The sequence below is a fragment of the Globicephala melas genome, chromosome 8 (assembly GCF_963455315.2).
Source record: "Globicephala melas chromosome 8, mGloMel1.2, whole genome shotgun sequence".
Taxonomy (NCBI): Eukaryota; Metazoa; Chordata; class Mammalia; order Artiodactyla; family Delphinidae; genus Globicephala; species Globicephala melas.
Genome location: NC_083321.1, coordinates 32,111,968 through 32,138,102, shown reverse-complemented (window position 1 = coordinate 32,138,102; position 26,135 = coordinate 32,111,968). Strand labels below are relative to the sequence as shown.

At 36.6% G+C, this 26,135-nt stretch overlaps 1 protein-coding gene across 4 annotated transcripts in view; it reads left to right on the top strand.

Moving 5' to 3' along the window:
• LUZP2 (leucine zipper protein 2) overlaps positions 1 to 24,984 on the top strand; it is a 445,406-nt gene extending 420,422 nt beyond the window's left edge. For all 4 annotated transcript variants that reach the window (XM_060303405.1, XM_030864854.2, XM_060303404.1 and 1 more), the window contains 3 exons: positions 5,645 to 5,737; positions 23,621 to 23,707; positions 24,463 to 24,984. In XM_060303405.1, coding sequence (XP_060159388.1) covers positions 5,645 to 5,737; positions 23,621 to 23,707; positions 24,463 to 24,561 — 279 coding nt within the window. In that variant the 3' untranslated portion in view covers positions 24,562 to 24,984. The remainder of the gene's footprint in view (positions 1 to 5,644; positions 5,738 to 23,620; positions 23,708 to 24,462) is intronic.
• Positions 24,985 to 26,135: the final 1,151 nt, after the last annotated feature.

Here is a 26,135-nt window from a genome sequence, read left to right as displayed (position 1 = left end):
AGTAAAATTCCAACATGTATTACGTCACTACTGAGACAATCAGAAACATGACCTTAGTTTCATTAAGTTTTTACTGCCACGATGTTCAAAACGGACCTCCTCTAGCTTCTCCACATGCTTAATATTTCTTTGGCACAAAATAGATAAAATGTTTTAATTTTCCAATTTAAAATATGTGAAAAAACATTCAATAAGACTATGCCTGATTTCCTAGGTTTTTATTTTCTTTCACTTTTAGCCATTTGCTTGTGCTTTGAGATAAACTCCTATTTTGAACATATGTATGGTATCAATACTTTGGCGTATTTATATGCTCATAGACATAAGGTCACCCAACAATAATCATTCATAATAATATATTATTTTATTATGAAATTAATGCATATTTGTCATGGACAATTTTAGCACATAATGTTAATAGTAATAATACTAATAGTAGCTGGCATTTTTATTGAGTTGTGCTATACCCATATGAACTTATTTAATCCTCACAGGTCTCTAGAAGGAAGACTTTTTATTATCCTCATTAAAATATTTTTTTTCTTTTGAAATAACTATAAACTTAGAAAAACATTAAGAAAATAGTGCAGAGAGTTCCTGTATATCCTTTACATCCCTTAATGTTAACATCTAAACATAGCTGTGACGTATTTATCAAAACTAAGAAACTGGCAATGGTATAATACTGTTACCAAACTACAGACCTAACTTGGGTTTCACCAGCTTTTCTACTAACGTCTTGTTCTGTTTCAGGATCCAATTCAGGGCAACACATTGCATTCAGTCATCATGTCTCAGTCTCCTCTTGTCTGACAGCTTTTCATTCCTTGTATTTCATGTCCTTGACACTTTTGAGGACTAGTGGTCAGATATTTTATAGAATGTCCCCCAGTGTGTGTCTGTCTGATGTGTTTTTGTACTTAGACGGGGGTTATGGATTTTTGTGAATAATACCACAGAGGCACGGTGTTCTTATCATCATACCAGGGATATATGACATTATTGGTGATGTTAACCCTCATCACTTGGTTAAGATGGTGCCTGCCAGATTTCTCCACAATGCTAGTATTTGTCCTTTTCCATACCTTATTCTTTGGAAGTGAATCACTAATTTCAGCCTATTCTCAAGGGAAGCCTATTCTCCACCTACTGAAGAGGAGAGTGTCTAATATGTTACTGAGAATTCTTCTGTAATAAAATATTTGTCCTTTCTATTTATTTGTCCTTCTATTTATTGATTCAATCATTTATTTATATCAGCATGGACTCGTGGGTATTTATTTTAGATTTTAGGTTATAATTCAATACTATAATTTTTTTTTTTTTTGATTTTAAATAGACTTTGTTTTTCAGAGCAGTTTTAGGTTCACAGCAAATTTAAGCAGAAAGTATAAGTCCCCACATATCCCCTCTCCTAACACCCACAGCCTCCTCCATTATTAACATCCCTCACCAGAGTGGTGCATTTGTTACAGCTGATGAACCTACATTAATACATCTTAATCACCCAAAGTCCGCAGTGTTCATTAGGGTTTAGTCTTGGTATTATAAATTCTATTTGTTCTGAAAGTTGTATCATGACATGGATCCACCATCATACAGGATTAGCCTCATTTTTCATATGAATAAACTGAAGAACAGAGATATTAATTTGTTCAGGGAAGGTGACACAGTTGGTTAACATTTTATGAGTGATGTAATGCATTTCTTTAAAATTCATTGCAAAATTCATTTGAATTATTTTATACATTATTTCCTTGTAGATATATACTGCAGTTGATCCATGTATCTCCTTATTTCTGAATTTTTCCATTTTTTTCAACATACAAGTGACATTTAGATAAAAATCTGTTTTATACTCCACCATAATAATAGATGCTGTAAAGACAGAGATCCTCTTTGTTCATTTTTATGTCCTCCTTCCTTCCTCATTCAGGCCTTCCACTAACCGATAGAGTAGGTGATAAATGACTGTGGAGCAAATGATTACCCAACAAGTTATTGAGCTTAAAGTTTTATCAGGCGTACCTTTGAAGCTGACATTAAGGAGGCCTGATTTCTGAGGTTTCTTGAGGCTACTGTCAGAGGAAGAAATGTGAGCAGAATGGTATATTTGGTGTCACATACTTTACCTTCTTAAAAATGACTTCAGAGTTTCACATCTTGGAATGTGGTTTTGTAGAATAATATTTATAGCCTCATAAGGTTTGAGGGTATTTGTAGCTTCCACCTGTGTTAGCAGCCATCTGTGAACTGCAGCAAGCATGTGATCAAGGCTCCAGACCCTTTTGAAGGGTCACTTTACTCATTTACTCCCACCTAAATTAACTTCCTTTTTCCAAATTTTAATCATACCATATCCATGCACTCTTCCAACCCATTTTCAAATTGTCCTCCTTGTGCATATGGGCCACATACATCCATATATGTGATAACCAGGTTCCTGACTTATTCTAGGATTTGAAAGTTGTCAGCAATACCACAGGGCATAAGCAACATATTTACTGATTATTCTTTGGAAATTATTCAGAAAATAAATTATTGTTAAATGATTCTTTCTGATATAAACAAAGATTTGTGTCATTTTGAAATATTAATAGACATTTATTACTTGTCAAGTAATCAGTAATTCAGTTTAGTAGAGCAGTATTCATATTCAAAACACTTTGGAAACACTATTCTATTTCTCATGATTAATTTAGAATAATTCTCTTGAATAAACAACATTTGCTATTATTTACATTACATTTACTTCATAATTCATTACCAACTGTGTTATTTAGAAATTAAGTTTAGAAATACCCATGAAAACTTTTTCTTCTCAATCTCCATAGGTGTTATTTTATAGTACATAAAAATGTGTGTGTATGTATGTACACAAAGTTAACTGAATTGTGTGGCAATGACTGAAGTTAACAAGCACCAACCCTATAAGTAATTCTGTCTAAGGTTGTCAAGGTGTTAAGTATTATTGTTTATATACCACCTAAATTCTCCGTTCCTTAGTGGATAGAGTCTAAACTCCTCAATCTGGAGGTCAAATCCATCAACTACTTGACATAACTTATTTTTCCACTTTTGAAAGTTTCTCCTTGAAGCATGTTCATGTACTATTTTTAATTCTCACAAACCACATTTTGTTTTAGAACTCTCTCCGTTTTACCTTTACCTAAACAACAAACAAACAAATAAAAAAAAACAACAAAAAACATACTGCAATTTAGGTGTTCTTGACCTAATTTAGCAGGGCAGCAGAAAACTGAGGCCCTTCAAAATTGTATACGTTGTCTAAGGCTCTTATTTATTTATGTGCTAATCCAGAACCAGAATTCACATTTCTTTAACTCCAAAATATTATCGTTCCCAAAATCAGTTCCCATTCTTTGTTAATTCATCAGACTCAATAAGGCTTCTTTCTAAAAGGAGCCATTGGGGCTTCCCTGGTGGCGCAGTGGTTAACAATCCACCTGCCAATGCAGGGGACACGGGTTCAAATCCTGATCTGAGAAGATCCCACATGCCATAGAGCAGCTAAGCCCATGTGCCACAACTACTGAGCCTTTTCTCTAGAACCCGAGAGTCACAACTGCTGAAGCCCGTGTGCTTGGATCCTGTGCTCAGCAGCAAGAGAAGCCACCGCAAGGCGAAGCCCGCACACTGCAAGGAAGAGTAGCCCCCGCTCGCCACAACTAGCGAAAGCCCACACCCAGCAATGAAGACCCAACGCAGCCAAAAATAAATAAATAAAAAATAAAATAAAATAAAAGGAGCCATTTCACTGATAGCAAATGCCTACATTAAGGATTGCATGTATTACGCTTAATGCAAGCAGTTCTGCAATTAAATACTAAGGTTTTGTATTTAAAGTAATTTAACTTTTCATGCATTGTTGCTCACATTGGTGAAGTGATGTATAATTTCCTCCAGTTGTTAAAAGTAATTAATATATGTAATTTTTTTTCCTGAAGCAGAGTTGAGATAACTTTCATAAATAGATGTAGAAATTGACAAACCAGGCACCCCAGTTTTTTAATATATGAGCACTAGGGTAGCCTTTGGGAAACTTATGGAGGAGTAAAGTTGCACTGTCATTCTTTTCCCCCTGCTCTTTCTGAACTTAATTGTAAATGAAGTCCCTTTTATATTTTGTCCAAAATAGCAAAGGCCTACAAAAATAGATAGATGATAGATAGATAGATAGATAGATAGACAGACAGATAGATAGATAGACAGACAGATAGATGATAGATAAACAGATAAAACCTTTTATTCTGCACATATTTCTTACCTAAGTCTCACCACCAAAATCTGGGAGCATTTTCATAAATACACAATATTTGCATAAGAAAATATAATTAAGCACACATTAACATTTATCAATATGGGCATATTTATATTTTAAGGAAAATATTGAATACCTACTCTAAAATGTAATCTCCATCATTGGTGAACCTGGTGTTATTTTTTACAGCTTACCTAGCTGGGTTAGGTTTCCCTCCTGTTGGTTTCAATGGCAAACCTCTATCTCAGCCCTTATTTTGTACTGTCAGTTTTATTTTTTTATTTTTATTTTTTTGTGGTACGCGGGCCTCTCTCACTGTTGTGGCCTCTCCCGTTGTGGAGCACAGGCTCCAGACGCGCAGGCCCAGCGGCCATGGCTCACGGGCCTAGCCACTCCGCTGCATGCGGGATCCTCCTGGACCAGGACACGAACCCGCGTCCCCTGCATTGGCAGGTGGACCTTCAACCACTGTGCCACCAAGGAAGCCCTGTCAGTTTTATTTTATTGATTGACTCCCAGTATCATTCAAGTCTCTGTGATTACAAGCTATCAACATTGACCCTTACCAAATTAAATGAAGGAGCTTTAATGATAGAACATCAGGAGCTCATACTATCCAGGAGAAGACAGAAGTAACAATGCTGGGAATGGGCAGAACCAGAGGGTGCTTCAGAAGACTGGGAATGTGAACCATAAGAAGTGTCTCATTGTGGAAACAACTTGGACAAGTCACCCTACTGGAACTAATGTACCTATTTAAGGCCTCTTTTTAATCTAGTCAGTATTTAATTTCAAGAATGAAGGTTCCAAAGACCTAACTTGGATCGTGTGCATTGGCATTTCTGTGTAGAAAGTAGCACAGAGAAATTTATAATAATATTTAGGGTTTCTGGAGATATAAAACAGTACTTGGTTAGTGAAGCATTGGAGTGAATATAATTCTCTTTTGTAAATTACAGTGAGATGTTAGAAAACATCTTATTTCCTATTAAAAAAACAAGATGTGTGCTTATTATTTCCCAGATATACTGGGGTTTAAAATAAAGAGAAACGATAGGATTCCTGTGTTTTTGAGGAACCAGGATCCTTAAAATAAAAGCTTATTATGCAAGAAATAAATATTTCCAGTGGGAAAATAATCCCATTGGACAGCACTAATATAAAATTGAATAGAAATTATTTAATTTCACAGTTAATATTTAAGGTGCAGTGTTTAAGGTCTCTGATATATATAAATTTTCATTTTATTCTTTTTCTTTGAGTGTGATGTTGCCATTGTATCATGTTTTACAATAGTCCTAGGATCTCTCTGTTGAATCTATTTCTCTCTTTTTTAAATGTTCTCTCTCTTTCTCTCTCAAGGATCAACAAACCACTTCTGAAGCCCATGAGAGCTCTCAAGTTGAGACTACAAAGGAAGAATATCTGAGTACCCCTGAATGCGATACTCAAATTGTAAGATTTATTTAAAATGTTTTTAAAAACATTCAACATGAAAACAAGGACATAAGCGTTTTAACAACCCTAGTTTATGCCACCATGAAACTTTCTATTTATATGTAATATCTACTATCTAAACAGTGTACTTTTAAATTTGAAATGCAGATAGATATGAATCATGTAGGTGTTCCACTAGGAAATGTAATCAGACAATTAGGGGTACTATGAACTTGAATTGCTAGAGGGGTAAGGGGGTCATTCCCACAATCACATGACAGAAAGCTATTAAAATATTAAAAACAAACACAAACAAACAGAATTCCAAACAAAGAATGTGATTCAATAATATTCTTCCCAAAAAGCAAATCAACCTTGCATTATAGAGACATTACATTAGAGGAAGGGAGATTTTTACCCTTCAAATGACAATAGGAAATATGGAACTTGTACTCTGTGCTTTCACTTGTAATAAGTGAAATGAAATTTTAGTTCTGGAACTTTGACGTGATAACAGATCTATCATGTCTGGGCTTGAGGAACAGCAAATGACAACAGCTGTATTTAATAGATTCAAAGCTAGGCTTCAATCTAGTTGACAAAATGGAAAGTATCTGCTGAAACTCTTCATGAGGGAAAAGATATCAGGTGACAGCAAAGGAAATAAGGCAGAATAGAAACATACGTTAAACAAGTCTATCTCTTTTTCCTCTATTGACTGCCAAAGTAAATTTAGAAATATAAATTTCTCAACAATTTGGCCTTCACATCTTTGTATATTGAAACATGTTCCAAAACCATACAATTTAGAATATAAGGTTAGTGACAAGTAGAAATAAAATATTCTGCAATTTACTTCCAAGGAAGGAAGAAGTCAAGAAGGTTTGGGGCAGGAAGGAACATTTTTGCTGTTGTTTGAAGAACAGATAGGTCTCTGACAGTGTGAGTGAATGTGCAGAGACAAGAAAACATCTAAATAGAGGGGGCTTCCCTGGTGGCTCAGTGGTTGAGAGTCCACCTGCTGGTGCAGGGGACGCGGGTTCGTGCCCTGGTCCGGGAGGATCCCACATGCCGCGGAGCGGCTGGGCCCATGAGCCATGGCCGCTGGGCCTGCGCGTCCGGAGCCTGTGCTCTGCAACGGGAGAGACCACAACAGTGAGAGGCCCATGTACCGCAAAAAAAAAAAAAGAAAAAAAATCTGAATAATATGAGGAGAGAGTAGCATACAGAAAATGGTGGGATGTTGCCTAAGAAGATAATTTGGGACTTAAGTGGGAGGGGCACTGGATTCCCAAGCTAAGGAGTTTGGTTTGAATTAGGGATATAGTTAAGATTTTCAAATGTTTATGTCCAGTTAAATGATAAGACCATTGGGTTAATTTTAAGGAGAGTGCCCTTGTTTCTTGATATACTTTCCTAAAACTACCAAAAAATCATTTTGCAGTATATACGTATATCAAATCATTACGTTGTATACCTAAAACTAATACAATGTTACATGTCAATTATATCTCAATTTTAAAATATTAAAAATAAAGAAGAATTTTGGAAGCTTCTGGCCTGCACCCTTACGGGTAATGCTCAGGCTTGATCCTTCAATGTCCTGCTTTGAGCCCTTGGATTAGGAGGAATTCAGTTGCTTTTTTCCTGCCCTTACTGGTGTATCAGTGCCTTGAGCAAATCATTCACGCCATGAGGTGGCCAAAACATATGAAAGGACAAAGAACCAGGACTTCATCAAACTTAACAAACAAACAAAATAGTCCCACTGAAGGCAAACCTGAAAAGTTCTATACGTTTTGCTAAGATTTCCCAAAGCAATATTTTGGTCTACTTTTCTTGTCAAGAGAGAGGCATAGGGCTTCCCTGGTGGCACAGTGGTTAAGAGTATGCCTGCCGATGCAAGGGACACGGGTTCGTGCCCCGGTCTGGGAAGATCCCACATGCCGTGGAGCGGCTGGGCCCGTGAGCCATGGCCGCTGAACCTGCGCGTCCGGAGCCTGTGCTCCACAACGGGAGAGGCCACAACAGTGAGAGGCCCGCGTATCGCAAAAAAAGATAGAAGCATAAATTCTTTTTTTGTTGTTTGTTTGTTCCACTCTCTTTCGACTTTTGTTGTCCTTCCTTGTCACTAGCTGCTCCTCTCCCTTCAGTAAGTCCCATAAGCATCTACTACCTTGGTGGAGGCCCCAATCTGGGTCCCTTCAAAAAGTAGCTTCCACCTGTACCAGCATGAACACTCTCTCTCTAACCTGATTTCAGTTCCCTAGATTTTAGTCTTTGAAATCTCTACTTCCAAGCAGCTACACTTTCTAGTGCAGAGAGTGCTCAGTATTTATAGCCTGCAGACTCAGTTACATTTAAAGGCCAAGAGAGTAATATAAGTGAATGAGATAAACCAGGTGTAAGCAGTAGGAATTAATGAGGTTGCTGTGAACATCAGTTTTCCAATTCTACATCAGTAGTTGTTATCCCTGTCCTCACTGTAGTATCACATGGAGGGTTTTTATAAAATACTGATGACCAGGACCAATCTCAGAAAAACTGACTCAAAAAGGAAGAAATTAGAACACTCCCTAACACCACACACAAAAATAAACTAAAAATGGATTAAAGACCTAAATGTAAGACCAGACACTATAAAACTCTTAGAGGAAAACATAGAACACTCCTTGACATAAATCACAGCAAGATCTTTTTTGACCCTCCTCCTAGAGAAATGAAAATAAAAACAAAAATAAACAAATGGAACCTAATTAAACTTAAAAGCCTTTGCACAGCAAAGGAAACCATAAACAAGAGGAAAAGACAACCCTCAGAATGGGAGAAAATATTTGCAAACGAAGCAACTGACAAAGGATTAATCTCCAAAATATACAAACAGCTCATGTAGCTCAACATCAAAAAAACAAATGACCCAATCAAAAAATGGGCAGAAGACCTAAATAGACATTTCTCCAAAGAAGATATACAGATTGCCAACAAACACATGAAAGGATGCCAACATCACTAATTAGAGAAATGCAAATCGAAACTACAATGAGGTATCACCTCACACTGGTTAGAATGGCCATCATCAAAAAATCTACAAACAGTAAATGCTGGAGAGGGTGTGGAGAAAAAGGAACCCTCTTGCACTGTTGGTGGGAATGTAAATTGATACAGCCACTATAGAGAACAGTACAAAGGTTCCTTAAAAAACTAAAAATAGGGCTTCCCTGGTGGTGCAGTGGTTGAGAATCCGCCTGCTAATGCAGGGTACATGGGTTTGAGCCCTAGTCCGGGAAGATCCCACATGCCGCGGAGCAACTAGGCCCGTGAGCCACAACTACTGAGCCTGCGTGTCTGGAGCCTGTGCTCCACAACAAGAGAGGCCGCGATAGTGAGAGGCCCACACACCGCGATGAAGAGTGGCCCCCACTTGCCACAACTAGAGAAAGCCCTCGCACAGAAATGAAGACGCAACACAGCAAAAATAAATTAATTAATTAATAATCTCCTACCCACAACATCTTCTAAAAAAAAAACTAAAAATAGAACTACCATATGACCCAGCAATCCCACTACTGGGCATATAGCCAGAGAAAACCATAATTCAAAAAGACACATGCACCTCAGTGTTCATTGCAGCACTGTTTACAATAGCCAGGACATGGAAGCAACTTAAATGTCCATCAGGAGAGGAACAGATAAGGAAAATGTGGTACATATATACAGTGGAATATTACTCAGCCATAAAAAGGAACGAAATTAGGTTCTTTGTAGAGACGTGGATGGACCTAGAGAATGTCATACAGAGTGAAGTTAAGTTAGAAAGAGAAAAACAAATATCGCATGTTAACACACATATGTAGAATGTAGAAAAATGATAAAGATGATCTTATTTGCAAAGCAGAAATAGAGACACAGAAGTAGAGAACAAACGTATGGTTACCAAGGGGGGAAGGGGGTTGGGATGAATTGGGAGATTGGGGTTGACATATATAAACTATTAATACTATGTATAAAATAGAGAACTATTGAGAACCTACCATATAGCCCAGGGAACTCTATACTCAGTGCTCTGTGCTGACCTGAATGGGAAGGAAATCCAAAAAAGAGAGGATATATGTATACGTATAGCTGATTCACTTTGCTGTACAGCAGAAACTAACACAACATTGTAAAGCAACTATAATCCAATAAAAATAAATTTAAAAAAAAAAATTGACTCAGCATCTTGGTATGTGGAGTCTAGACAGTAGTTGTATTTATTTTTTAACTTCTCCAGGTGATTCTAATATGCAGGCCAGTTTTACTAAAAAATGTGTTTCATATGTACACGTTTATTAAAATCATGTGAGGAGCTTTTAAAAATTAAGATTTTGAGAAATTCTTCAGTAAGTTCTAAATAAATAGGACTAAGGGTAAACATTTTTTAACGTGGATTTGACAACACTCTTCCCAACCCAGGTGATTCTTAATTTGAAAAACATTGGTTTAGATAAGATATAATCCCTTTAGAGTGTTGTTTAGTAATAGAGTTTCTGCTTCTCAGACTCTGTTATATTTGCATTTAAAGACATCAATGCCTAAATAAGGCTCTGTAATGGTAGTATGATGTGACTTTTGCTAGTAGGTAGAGGGGGGTCCATCCCAGAACCCTTTGTTTATTGTGCAACCATATATAAGAGAAGCACTGATGTAGGACTGTGAAATTGATCAGGAAGCTGATGTGTGATTTTATCCATAACTAAGCCTTCCCTTGAGAGAGCTAGTGGACCATTATCTCCCCAAGCTATAGTTCTCAGAGTGTAATTAACCTTAAGCATGGAGAGCTCTATAGTTCCTTTCTAGCATTCCCCAATAATAAGAGAATAATTCTGATGACTTCCTCCACCTTACAGGAAAATGTGGGAGGATCTTTGGATCTATGAGAACTGCTGTTACTCAGCTTGTCTAAATTCACCCAAAATATTCTGATTTGTGTTAAATAGCATGAAATGCATTGCTTCCATTTCAATACAGCAATGTGAAAATAGCTTCAACTTGACTCTAACGAACTGGAGACTCAAGCTCCAGTTTGGGTTGCTTTAATCGAGTATCCAAATAAGATATCAAAACATAATTTCATAAAGAAAAAACAAAGTAAATTTACCTCCTCTTCTGATAAAGGGGTTGGTGCATTTTCTGTTGTAGGAAGGATAGTTTTATCATGTTAGGCAGAAGTATAGTCTTATCGTCTTTATTTGGAGATTGAGTATGGTTAAAAGATGCATAAATGTGCCAAGTTGATAAGAGGTAGATTTGTGATGATTAACTTCATGTGTCAAAATGACTGAGCTAAGGGATGCCCAGAGAGCTGGTAAAACATTTTTTCTGAGTATGTCTGACAGGGTGTTTCCAGAAGAGATTAGCATTTGAATCAGTTGACTAAGAAAAGATCTTCCCTCATAAATATGGCAGGCGTCATCTAATCCCATGAAGGCCCAAATAGAATGAAAAGATTGAGGAAGTACAAATTCTCTCTCTCTTTGAGCTGGGATGTATACCTTCTTCTGCCCTCAGATATCAGAACTCTTGCTTCTGGGGCCTTCCAACTCCGGGACTTAACACCAGCAGGCCACCCACCCCCGTTCTCAGGCCTTTGGCCTTGGGTTGGGAGTTACACCATCAGCTCCCCTGATTCGCAGCCCTTTGGATTTGGACTGAATTATGCCACCAGCTTTCCTGGTTCTCCAGCTTACAGAGGGCATATCATGGCATGTCTCATCTTCCATAATCACATGAGCAAATTCCCATAAAAAAATCTCCTCTTAAATATCTATGTATATATTCTATTAGTTCTGTTTCCCTGGATAACCTAATACAATCATTTTTCCATATTTATATTTTGTGTGTTTTGAAATATTGACATCAGGTTTTTTATAAAAGACTTTTTTCTTTAATCAGAGATCAATCAGTGTTACTTAGTTTTTTACAGAGAGAAAGTAGACGGTAGTTGTTGAGTTAAATTTTTACTTTAGTGCCCTTACTTGACAAAATTAATAGTTGGCAAATTTATTCCCATTTCTTTTTTTTTAAATGTCTTTTTCTGCTCTATGAAATTCAAAAATGTAGAAACTACTAAATGAGAAAATTTTTTAAATAATAAAAGTAAGATAAAATAGGGACCTGAATAAAGCCAATAACTAATAATTGAGAGTTCATGCAGGCTTAATTGTTAATTCCCCAATGGTTAATAATTTGAGCATATTTGTATATACTTATTAGCAAGTCACATATTTTCTTTGGTGAAATTTCTATTCAAATAGTTTCCCCATGCTCTGCTGGGTTGTTTGTCTTCTCAGTGTTGAGTAGTAAGATTCCTTATATATTCTGGATATAAATCCTTTACCAAATATATGATTTGAAAACATTTCTCTCCATATGTTTCTTATCTTTTCATTTTCTTAATGGTGTCTTTTAAAAAGTAATTAAGTTTTTTTAGTACAGTTTTAGATTTACAGAGTAATTGAGCAATAGCTCAGAGAGTTCCATATAGCAATCAGCCGTCTTTCTGTAATTTATTTCTAGTTTAGTTCCATTGCAGTCTGATGGCATACTCTACATTTGTTCAAATGTATTTTATGGCCCAGAATGCAGTCTATCTTGGTAAATGTTCCATGTGACTTTGAGAAGAATGTGTATTCCCCTCTTGTCTGATGAAGTATTCCATAAATGTCAATTAGATCCACTTTATCTGCAGTGTTGTTCAGATCAACTATATTCTTAGAGGTTTTCTCCCTGCTTGATATGTCCACTATTGACAGAGAGTGTTGAAGCCTTAATCTGTAATAGTTGTTTGGTCTATTTCTCCTTGCCGTTCTATCAGTTTTTGACTCATGTATCTTGACATTCTGTTGTTAGGTGCAATCATGTTAAGAACTGTTATATTTTTTGTAGAATTGGCCCCTGTATTATTATACAAATGTCCCTCTTTATCCCTGATATTTTTCTTGGTCTGAAGTTGGCTTTGCCTAAATTAATATGGCTACTCCAACTTTCTTTTGATTAATATTAGCATGGAATATCTTTCTGAGTCCCTTAACTTTTAATCAATCTGTGTCCTTATATTTAAAGTTGATTTCTTATATACAACATCTAGTTGTGTGCTCTTCTCTTATCCCCTCTTACAATCCCTGTCTTTTATTGATATATTTAGACCCTTCATATTTAAAGTGAATATTTATATAGTTGGATTGATGTCTGCCATAATTTGTAACTGTTTTGGATTTATCACATCTTTCATGGGTTGTGAAAGAACCTTATACAGAGAGTATATAGAGAGTATTTCCAGTTCCTCTATTATAACATTGCTGTCATTCATTTCACTTAACCATAAGCTGTAATTACCAAATACATTGTTGCTATTGTCATTTTGAACAGACTGTTATTCATTTCATCAGTTAAGAACAAGATAAATAAAAACATTATTTTACGTCCACTTATTCCTTCTAGAACACTCTTCCTCTCTTTTTGTAGATCAGGGTTTCTGAACTATATCATTTCCTCCTGTCTGAAGAACTTTTAACTTTTCTTGAAAGGCAGGTATACTGGTGACAAATTCCCTCAGTTTTTGTTTTTCTGAGATCTTTATTTTTTCTTCACTTTTGAAGGATAATTTTACTGGATAATATTTCAATTTTTTAACACTAAATATTTCACTTCAATCTTTTCTTGCTTAAATTGTTTTTAAGTAGAAGTCTGAAGTAATTCCTATCCTTATTTCTCTGTAGTTAAGTTTTCACTTTTTGATTCTTTCAATATGTCTCTGTGGTTTTCTGCAGTTTGATGACATGCCTAGATGTAATTTTGTTTTTCTAATCTTCCAGGATTTGTGATTGAGTTCTGTCATTACCGTTGGGGAACTCTCACCATTCTTACTTCAAATATGTCCTCTGTTATTTTCTTATCCTTCTAGTATTTCCATTACCTCTACATTGCAGGTTTTCTAATTGTTTTACAATTCTGGACATTCTGTCCATTGTTTAAACCCTTTTATCTTTGCATCTGTTTGGTACCTTTCTATCAACCTGTCTTCAAGTTCACTGAATTTTTTCAGTGGGCAATGTCCAGAATATTGATGAGCTCATCAAAGGCAGTCTTCATTTCTGTTAGTGTTTTTTTTTTTGCTTTATTTTTAGCATTTCCATTTGATCCTTAGATTTTTTCCATCTTGTGCTTATATTACCCATTTGTTCATGCATTTTGTCCACTTTTCCCCTTAGAGCCCTTAGCATATCAGCCACAGTTATTTTTAAACTCCCAGTCTGATACTTCCAAAACATTTGCCATTTCTGAATCTGGCTTTATTGCTTTTTTATCTCCTCAGACTGTGTATTTTTCTTGCTTTTATAATACTTCTAATTCTTTCCCAGTTTATTAAAATATAATTGACACATTACACTATGTAAGGTTAAGGTACACAAAGTAGTGATATTCTATATCTATATATTGTGAAATGATAACCATAATAAGGTTAGTTAACACATCCATCTTCTTACACAGTTAATTTGTGTGTGTGTGGTGAGAACATTTAAAATCTACTCTCTCAGCAACTTTCAAATATACAATACAGTATTGTTAACTATAGTCACTAAGGTGTACCTTATATTCCCAGAACTTATCCATCTTATAATTGGAAGTTTATACCCTTTGACCACCTTCACCTACTTTCCCAATCCCCCCACATGCCCCCGACAACTACCCATCTGCTCTGTTTCTATGGGTTTATTTTATTTTGTTTGATTTCATATATGTAAGTGAGATAACGTTATTTGTCTTTTTTTCCTGATTTATTTCACTTAGCATAATCCCCTCAGTGTTTATCCATGTTGTCACAAATGGCAGGATTTCCTTCCTTTTTTATGTCTGAATAATATTCATATACATATATATTCCTCTATATATAATACTTTATTCACCTAGAAACTTAGGTTGTTTCCATGTCTTGGATATTATAAATAAGGCTGTATAACCCTCCCAGACTTCAGACAATGCTACAAAGGTACTGTAATCAAAACAGCATGGCATTGGCACAAAAACAGACATTTGGATCAATGGAACAGAATAGAGAGCTCAGAAATAAACCCACACACCTACAGTCAATTAATCTTCTACAAAGGAGGCAAGAAAATACAGGAGAAAAGACAGTCTCTTCAACAAGTGGTGCTGGGAAAGCTGGACAGCTGCATGTAAATCAATGAAGTTAGAACACACCCTCACACCACATGCAAAAATAAACTCAAAAATGGCTTAAAGACTTACATACAAAACATGACACCATAAAACTCTTAGAAGAGAACATAGGCAAAACATTCTCTGACATAAATTGTACCAATATTTTCTTAGGTCAGTCTCCCAAGACAATAGAAATAAAAGTAAAAATAAACAAATGTGACCTAATCAAACTTACAGGCTTTTGTACAGCAAAGGAAATCATAAACAAAACAAAAAGACAACCTCCTGACTGGGAGAAAACATTTGCAAACGATGCAATCAACAGGGGCTTATTTTCCAAAGTGTACCAACAAGTCATATAACTCAATAACAAAAACAAACAAACGAACATCCCAATTGAAAAATGGGCAGAAGACCTAAGTAGACATTTCTCCAAAGAAGACATACAGATGGCCAACGGACACATGAAAAATGCTCAACACAGCTAATTATTAGAGAAATGCAAATCAAAACTACAATGAGGTATCACCTCATACCAGTTAGAACGGCCATCATTAAAAAAATCTAGTCTTATTCACTTTTACTCTCCAGGACAGAAACAGATGCAACTGGTGGAAACAACTATAAGGAGAAGAATATTTCAGTCAAAAATAAACGTGAACTCAGTGAAAAGCATCTGAAAATAGAATTAGCCTAGAATAGAGAATATAGTATATTATATGACTGAATAATGAAAAACAACCATTCTGGAACGTAGTCAGGAAATGAAGCATTAGAGTAGAGGAAAAGAACTATCATGGGATCATCCCATTGTATTGCAGGATTCTATAATCATCAGCAACCTCACTGAGTGCTGATGGGAACACATGCAATCGCTTAGTAAATAAATAGCAAATGTGATTCATTTTCATTCCTGTTGATCATACTCTAGACTAAATAACATGGTAGAGAAAGCCTGGAATTTACCACTTTGCTGTTTCCTAACCCGTCAGTATGGCAAGTGCTTTTGTTATTCAGATCCCTTTTCTATAAAATAGACGTCAGTGATTTTCAAACTTTTGCCTGCCTATGACTCATCAGGTCAGCCTGTAAAACTGCTTGTGGTAAGGCTCCACTCCCACCAATTATTCGTCAGTAGATCTGGGACAGAGCCCAAGAATGTGTATCATTTGAATAAACCCAGCTAGATTTTCTTCCGTCAATATTTCCTGTTAAGTATTTTGAGAAACTTTAATGTTGATTTCTTACAGGTTTATCATGATGATTGTATATCATAGATAATAAATACAGTGTTCAGTTTTATCATGGATGTCCTTATTAGTTCAGTCTAAAAAAGCTGCTCTGCAATTTTCATACTCAAGGTCTCAATATCTTGTATGCACAAGGTCCCAAACTTGGAATTAGAGACCATGCATATTCTTAGATAGCTTTGTGGGTTTGTTCCACTTCCTGCCCTATGCAGCCAGGCAGGGTCACCTAGGAAAATCGCCACTGGATTTCTTGACCCTTTTCTTAGTAGACATAGAAAACTTGAAATGGATTACCAAAAGCTTAACATTGTATTGGACTATCGGTTTTGGAAATGTTTAAATTCCTTTGAGGGCTTCCCTGGTGGCGCAGTGGTTGAGAGTCCGCCTGCCGATGCAGGGGACATGGGTTCGTGCCCCGGTCCGGGAAGATCCCACATGCCGCGGAGTGGCTGGGCCCGTGAACCATAGCCCCTGAGCCTGCGCGTCCGGAGCCTGTGCTCCGCGATGGGATAGGCCACAACAGTGAGAGGCCCGCGTACCGCAAAAAAAAAAAAAAAAACCTTTGAAAGCAGCTTTGCGTCAATGGTAATTTTGGAGTCACAGGGAGAAAGCAAAGGATGTACCTGCTTCATCCCATTTTCCTGCAGTTTGCAAACGTGCCTCATATTGTTTAATAGCATATCAAGAATTAAAGACATTGAACATTTTATTTTAATTTCCACATAGGGATTGAGACTTACTATTCAATGTAGATGTGCTTTACAGCGTTTCTGACTCCTCTAGGTAGCACACACTTAACTTTTCTTAATGTGCTGAGGAACCGAAAGGCAGCAACGGCTTATGTTTAGCATTGGAAGCACTCCTCGCTCAGATTCTTGCCATCACACCTGCTTACAAGTCCCTGACCAAAGGGAGTTTATTCAACAGCAAAGCACTGTCCAGGGAAATGAGAGGAGAAAATGTGCAGGAAGTAAATCTAGAGCTGTGAGTAGAAAATTATGCCAGCATTTTCATGCTAAAACAATTTTGGCAGAGATTTAAAAAGTCCTAGTTTGCAATTATATCCAATATTCACTCTGTGGCACTTGATGCCCTGATGAGCCATTGGAAGACATTAGCTTAACAAAATTTCCTAGGCAAGTCATGCCCTGCTGTAATTGGGCTGAGAGACCATATACCATTGTCATTCTGGGCTACATTCCATCAGACCATCTGAAAAGGTTGGCTTCATACAAGGCATTCTTCATTGTGCTACTGTGGTTTTGTTTTTTTTTAAGAAGGAAAAGGCATGCCTCCAGATTACATGGGAAGTATAGATAGTTTCGTAAGGGCTTTAGAATAAATTTCTGCTTTTTACATTAGATAATAAATTTCCATGTTTACCCTCCTATAACATCTTAATTTTCTTTTTTTTTTTTTTTTTTGCGGTTCACGGGGCCTCTCACTGTTGTGGCCTCTTCCGTTACGGAGCACAGGCTCCGGACGCACAGGCTCAGCGGCCATGGCTCACGGGCCTAGTCGCTCCGCGGCATGTGGAATCTTCCCAGACTGGGGCACGAACCCGTGTCCCCTGCATCGGCAGGCGGACTCTCAACCACTGTGCCACCAGGGAAGCCCTATAACATCTTAATTTAAAGCATGCAAAATGTTAACTTAATTATTATTTCTTATCAGGAATCATATAGAAACCATAAGAATAATGATTAACTTATAATTTGGAAAATACAAATAACCCAGTAAGCATGTTAATAATTATTATAAGGAAATTTGCCAAACAGTGATGTGCAAATACAAAGGTTAAATTGGTCAATAACTCTTTGACCCCTCCTACCTTCCCTGAGACATAATGATTTTCACCTCTGGGTCCCCATAGTACTTGGTTTATTCACATATTTTATCCTGTATCACAGTCCATCTTGCATGTTGATTATTTGTATAAAGTTCTCATTCTGCATTAGATGATAAGCAATTTGAGGACAGAGACTATGAAAGTATTGACATTTCCTTCAGCACCAAACAAAATACTCATCTTAACAGATGCTTGTAAATATTTTTCCAAAATATCTAAAATTATGAAGTTTCATAAGTTATGAAATTATGAAGTTACTTTTTCCAAAATATCTAAAATTATGAAATTATGAATATCTAAAATTATGTGCCACAGTGGCACAGTGGTTAAGAATCTGCCTGCCAATGCAGGGGACACGGGTTCAAGCCCTGGTCTGGGAAGATCCCACATGCCGCGGAGCAACTAAGCCCGTGCACCACAACTACTGAGCCTGTTGCTCTAGAACCTGTGAGCCACAACTACTGAGCCCACGTGTCACAGCTACTGAAGCCTGCGTACCTAGAGCCAGTGCTCCGTAACAAGAGAAGCAACCGCTATGAGAAGCCCATGCAGTGCAACGATGTGTAGCCCCCAGCTCACTGCGACTAGAGAAAGCCTGCACTCAGCAACAAAGACCCAACGCAGCCAAAAATAAATAAATAAATACATTAATTAATTAAAACTAAATAAATGAATAAAACTATGAAGTTAGACAGGGCTTCATGTTTCAAAATTTTAACTATTTTGTGTGAAGGATGAAGAATTATGGTTCAGAGGTAATGTGACTTGCCTAGAGGAGCCTGGTTAGGGAGCATCAGTGTCAGACCCTGTCTCCCTCCCACTCCTCTATTCCTCTGTTAACTGAATTCAGAGCCATCACTTTGATTCAGCATTAGATTTTTAATCTTTGAACTTCTTTTCTAGTTTCTGCCCTTTTTAATATTAAAACAGTACTAAAGGGCTTCCCTGGTGGCGCAGTGGTTGAGAGTCCGCCTGCCGACACAGGGGACACGGGTTCCTGCCCTGGTCCGGGAGGATCCCACGTGCCGTGGAGCGGCTGAGCCTGTGAGCCATAGCCGCTGAGCCTGCGTGTCCGGAGCCTGTGCTCCGAAACAGGAGAGGCCACAACAGTGAGAGGCCCACATACAGCAAAAAAACAAACAAACAACAAAAAAACAGTACTAAAGTATCATTCTGTAATAAATATTAAAAAACTCATTTCATACACAAGACTAACATGAGAGAAAAATTTAGCCAAAATGTGTTTATGTTTCAAAAAATCTTGGTACTTAATTCCATTTTTTCTCCTTTACAGTATTCTGAAAATCATGCTTGTTTTTAGCCTCCAGCTTGTCCCAGATATTAATTAAATATGAAGAATGAGTTGGACTTTTTAACTGTCAGAGATATTTTTTCTTGGTAAAAGTTCAGGTTGCCCAGTTATGCATTAAGTATTTTGAGTTTTAAACTTTTAGAGAAAGGTCATAAGAGGAGCACCTAATATGTGCAAAATAGTCCTTTAGGAACCATTCTATAGTTTCATTTAATCTAAATCTTCCAAAAATCCTGTCAGGTAGGGATCATTTTGCCTACCCTACAGATAAGGAGTCAGAACCTCCTTAAGATGAAGTAACTTTCCCAAGTGTATACAGCAAATAAGGGCTAAAGCAATTCTAACCTGAGATGGGCTCTTTCCTCCATTTACCTAGCTGAGTTACCTATATTGTATCATGTCACTTGATGTCAAAATTTTGAATTATCCCCATTTTACAAATGAGGGAAAATTGAGGTTAAATTGGTATTTCCTACCATCATTCCAAGCAGGGCAAGTACTGCCCTGTCATGAAGTTTTCAACAGTATAGGAATGTAGAAAATAGACATTTAATATTAAAATAACAAAATATTAGCAGATTTTCCATGAACCAATCTCTCTCTCTTTCTCTCTCTCTCTCTCTGCCTCTCAAAAACAATTTCTTTTGACATTGGATCCTTTATATAATTTTAGTATTAAAATGTTATTTCTTTTCTGAAATATTGTTGAAAAATAGCAGTGTGTTTTGCTTGTTGGTTTATTTGTTCTAATGTCGAAATTTGTTTGTCACTGGTGTTTAATTTTATTCTTCTGTAAAATACCAAAGTTTGGAACCTCAATGTTCATTATTAGAGATAGTGGGAGATGGAGTTGGGACTCAAATTCATTTGCACGTGACTCCTGATAATTATCAAGGAAACCCCAGTATTAGAGTCTGCCCCACCATGGTAGGATTATGTATTTTTTCCTACAGGGGTAAATAATTAAAAGGGCTTGTCTCATCTAAATTTTTGTTACTTTGCCTACCTTTGTGGCCATAATATAACATTTTGTCAGATGGTAGTTTGTTGCCCAAAGCACAGAAACAAACTGGTTATTCTGGTGGTGCTGGGGAAGATGTATATGTGAGAAAGAGCATGTAATCACTTTAATAAAGATACGTTCATGGCTCATCCCATTTCATAATTTACAGACCCAGCTGTGGTCCTCTGTAGGTCACCTGTATAATTAATAGGTGAGCTGCATACTGAAGTAGCTGAATCTGTGCAGACTTTCCTGATCATTCTTCATATTTTATTACTTGAGTTTCTAGAAATAGGCACTATACTCATCAGGTTGAATTTTATCTAATTGAGAGAGTGTTTTGAAGGCGTGTACCTTCAGGAGTGCTTATATCTGTTGCCTTTCTGAGAAACACTAGGAATTTTATGAACCCCATCTCATGAAGTTTCCACAATGCCTGTGAGGCACACAAAAAATAAATTTAAAGGTTGTGTTCATTATAAGATCAAAATATCAAAAAAGGTTGGAGCTGTCTTCCAGCCATGTAATATTTTCTTTATTGTTGAAATTTAATAAGTATTCATTGTTCACATGATCAAAGACTTGTCTCAAATAGTCAGCTGTGCTTCCATTAATGAAAGAACATACTCCACCATAAATCCCATGGTATCTTTCTCATGACAATGACCTCAAGTAATAATTCATACACAAAAAACGGTTTGGGGGTCAAATAGATTTGGCAAATGGTTATATCATATCTCCTAAGAGATTTATAATGCATTTGTACACTACAAAGAAGTGGATTTCAAATTTCACTGTGCATTTGAATTGCTGGATTGCTGATTAAAAATGCAAGCCCTATATTCGTAGGACTGAATTATCACCCAGGAGTATTATTTTTTAACAAGCACCTTATATGATTATGCGAGCAGATCATTCAAGAGGAAAGCTTTAAGAAATTGTGTGTTAAAGGCTCTGAGAAGAACTAACTTAAATACCACTGTTTAATGTTCAAATAAACTTTTTCTCCAAACTTATGTGATTTATGAACTCCATTATTCCAAAATATATATTGGGAAACCTTACACTCTGCAGGTTACTTTCTGCATTCTGAGCTTGATTTAGTACATTTATTTTAGGTTTTTTTCCCCAAGGCCAAAAGCAAGTATAACAAAAACAAAGGTCAGTTGTATTATTACAGTCAAAACAAAACAATTATAATATTCCAGGGAAATTTTAGTTTCTAGGCCTAACTCAAACCCGTACAACATAAAAAGAAAAAAAATTCTTAGGTAGTATAGAAGATTCCTCTGTGTAGATGCCTAAAATTCTCTGGACTAAGGCACTCAAGGTTTTCACTACTGATTTCTATTATTATAGTTATAATCTTACTTTTCCACTATACTATAGGCTTATTTTGAAGAAGGGGCTATGTGCAACCATTTTGGAGCTTTTATCAAATATAAATCTCATATGAAAAACTCAGGCATTTATGAAAATTCTAAAGGACTGAAATATTTTCATAGCCAATGTTTGTTTTATTCATTTATTAAGTGATTAGATATTGACCACTTGCTATCTAATAAGCATCTAGCTGGGACCTAGGTCTGATACATGTAGCCTCTATCTTCAAGGAACTTACAATATATCAAAGAGTCACTTACAATATATCAAAGAGCCAGACATGCATATATATATAAAAACATTAAGTGTGCTAATGTTTCTAATGCATTGTACCTTTAGAGCAGGAGAGTGTAATGAGCCTACCTAGTGGTGAAAATGTGCTAGGGAGGGAACAAGTAGCTGGTCTTCAGGATCTCCCAGTGAAGAGAGACTTTTATGAAGGTGGAGGGAAAGAGCATATTACACAGACACAGAAGGGTAAAGTAACATGAGTGTTCAATTAAGAGCCATGTAGAGCAAGAATCGGGAGCATGTGCAAATGACTTTGCTCTCAGATTTGAATTGGAGTACGTTAAATCTCACATGCAACTTCTTTAGTTATCATCCACTCCTAGAATTTATGGAAAGTTAGAGTTCAAAGCCAGCTTAGGTATCCTCCTTGTTTGACCTCAAAGAAAGAAACTGACTTGTTCAAGGTTAGAGTTACACAGTGGCCATGAACTCTTAAACTCCCAGTCTCCATTTTATACGTTTTATACAGGGAAAGGATTACAGAAAAATCACTAAAAAGAGTACATATTCTTACATTAAACAATTTTTAGTTACTTTAAAATGTGTTGAAAATAAAAAAGATGAAAATAAAAGGAAGAGATGAAGGGAGAATGAGAGGCAGTAAGGCAAGGAGGAGGGAGGCAAGGCAGACTAAGGAAGAAGGAAGAAAGAAAGGGAGGGATGGCGGGAAGGAAAATTCAATATTTTAACCTTGGTTAAAATGAAAAATGAAGGGCAACTGGAATATGCTGCCAGTAATTCATTTTCTTAAAGACGATTGAGGCTAATAAGATGAGATTTTCTGGTTAGTAAAATATATGATCTTCTTCCCAGAAATATCTTTTTTAAGATGTTGAAGTTTTTTGCTAGATAGATTGATGATGTTGACCGAAAACAAGTAGACTGGCAGACATTTCTTCAGCAATGATGGGTTTGTTTTGGGATCAGCAGAGAATTAACAATTTTGGGTCTGCAAGCATGGTGAGCAAGGTACAAGTGCCCACAAGGCAAAGGAAAAAGAATTCTTTCCTAGAGGGGAAAAGAAAGTTGGAAGGGCTACAGTAAACAAAGAGTTCATGGCTTTGCATGGGCTGAGTTGTTGCCAGGAAAGAAGAGGGGTCTTTCTTCGTCTTGTTGGTCTCTGCTATTGCTGCAAGGTGTGAGAGCGCCCCCTTCTGGTCTCCTGACTCTATTTAATTGTGATTCCAGTTTATTAATTTTTTACAACGATCATATTGTTTAAGTTGTTTCCTGGCTTGCAATATTGATGTCCGGCAGGCATAAAGACCATGGACATATTTAGATCCTAGAGTCTAGACACATCACGGATATAGAATATAGTAGTTTTGTAACTCTTTCCTTTTTAAAAATTTTTGCAAAGAAAGAACTTTCCATTGTAATTGAGCCTTTGTTGTAGCAGCCGACTGTCATAAGCATCACTGAGATTCCCAAATGGACTATGAATGCTTGCCCATTCCCTGGGATCCCACTAATGTTGTGATAAATTTGTCCCTAGCTTGACCTTTCAGTTTGTCTCAAAGTGAAGGAAGTTTTCAATGGGAAGATTTCAAAGGAGATTTTCTATTCCCTCCCTTCATGTAATTTAACTTCATTGACCTATTTTCAATCGCAGCTTTTACAGGGGAGCACGACCTGTTCAATGAAGCACAAAGAAAATCCTGCAAGCAATGACACTGCAGAATCAGAACCTGTCCCACAGGTATTTGGTTTGGTTTGTTTGTTTGTTTTGATTGTCAGAAAGCACTTTTTGAAGCTATTGAGTTCCATGATTTTCTCTCTTGCTTTAGCTAAAGCAGGGATGCTGTATTACCTAATACAAGACACATCTTTCACCTATTGCCTCTGGACCTTTCCATGACCACTGTGCCTGCCACTAAGCTTTTGGTTTGATTTGCTGAGGTCCTAGAAGAACAAGGGCAAGGGAGGGTTCTCACCCCTCCCCAGCAACCAAGAAGCAAAACAAAAGTAAACAGAGAACAAAAATTATACATATATTCTTTATAGGACAAAGAAGATAAAAAGAAGACTTGAGAAAGCAGAGAAGAAAGAAGTACATATCCCCCACAAAAACAAGTAACAAAGAAACAACTCAGGAGCTTAATTCTGAACTTCTATCTGGACTGTTCTATATTTGACCAAACGTATTACATCATAGCAATTATTAGGATTCATTTTACTTAACACATTTTTAATTTGGGGGTTAGATTCATCAGAGTTGAATGGTTTGACCAAAGTTTTCTCAAAATAGTTTTTGAAATATTGCCTTTTGTGGAAAATATTTTATGTGCTTTCAAGAAGTAGAAGTGTTAACATATTTACACTTATTTTCTGCCTGGCATGGTCTTCTGTAAGATATTTGTTGAGGTACATGAGTTATTCTGTTAGGATGTTAATTTTTACATTCAACATTTTTATTTTGACTCTCCTGATTGTCTTTTCCATATTGTTTGACAGAATGTGATGGTGCCTCCTTGTACTGAATGCGAAGAGGAAAAAAACCCGGGAAAACAATTGACCAGCACTGAAGGGAAGGCAAATAGAGAAAAAAAATGACTGTAAATACCAAGAAACTGTGTTAAAAAACATCCATTTGCTATTGTCTTCATACTCTTTTTAGACCACAAGCTTGATGGAAATACTAAGTTTTTAAAGCATGCAACTTTTTCACAATTTTATGTACCTTTATATAGTAGTCTACAAATTTTCCAAAAGATTCCAGGCCAATTATGATCCTTAAGCAATAACCTAATTAAAATGGATATCCAGGCTTCCCTGGTGGCACAGTGGTTGAGAGTCTGCCTGCTGATGCAGGGGACGCGGGTTCGTGCCCCGGTCCGGGAAGATCCCACATGCTGCGGAGTGGCTAGGCCCGTGAGCCATGGCCGCTGAGCCTGCACATCCGGAGCCTGTGCTCCGCAACGGGAGAGGCCACAACAGTGAGCGGCCCGCATACCGCAAAAAAAAAAAAAAAGGATATCCACAGTCATACATCATCATTGTCATCAGTAAATTGCCCAGTCTAAATTGGTCTTTTTTGAACTCAAATGCAATATAACATTTAATTCTTCTGGTTCATTTGGGTATCCAGTACTTCCATGATCTTGTTTTTTAAATCAGCTGGAGAATGATTAAATGTGGATCCTCAGCATTCTTAGAATCCAAATTGAAACCATATCATAAAGATTTTGGTCCATGCTGGTTAATTGGAGCCACTCTCCTCAAGGTTGGAATCTGTACTGATCCGAATATATTATTTATTTGAGTGTGTTCATTGCTATTCTCATTACTATTTAGAACCATGTCTAAATAATATCAAGGCAATTCCGTCAGGGGTTTAGTCAATTAACAAAATTCTTTAAATATGTTTAGTATGATGTAGACAAAATATCAAGGAAGAATGACTAAATTTCTGACACAATTGATTAGATTTTTGGCATTCTATAGACACACCCCTATGGTTGTCAGCTGGAATTACTTCAAGCTATAAATCAAGCTGTTTGAAATGCTCAGTGTGATTTTTGGTATGAAATTGGGTAATGGGATGTGGGATGGGAAGAGAGGTCCAAAATACAAATATGCAAGCAGATAATATACATTTTAAAATGAGGATTTGATGAAAGTAAAATAGCCATGTAGAACTAATGAACCCCAATTTGTATATTTTGAAAACAAATGTATTATTAAAACAAATCAGTGGCTGTGGGAACCTTTGACATTGGGACTGTACATAGGAATACCACTGATCAAATAAATTCACTCTTGGATACTCTGAACATACCTCATAAGCAAGAGTAATTGACACGATGGGTATAGCATCAAACTTATAGACTAAAATTAATTGGTTAAATGATGCAGTTAGTTTGTCTGCACCAAATCTATTCACTTCTGCTGGTTAGACCCATTTTGTAGAAAGCATATAAAACCATTGTTTTTATAGACTAGATCTGCCAAGCCACAATTAATTTGGAGCACAGTATCCTGGCATGATCTGTAATTAATAGATGAACTTAAATTCTGGGATATGGTGGCACAACTTTGACCACAATGACATATTCAAAGAAATTTAGTGATCTGGAGAAATGCCAAACTATCATTAACAGTAAAAGTGATACTGTGATATATTCATG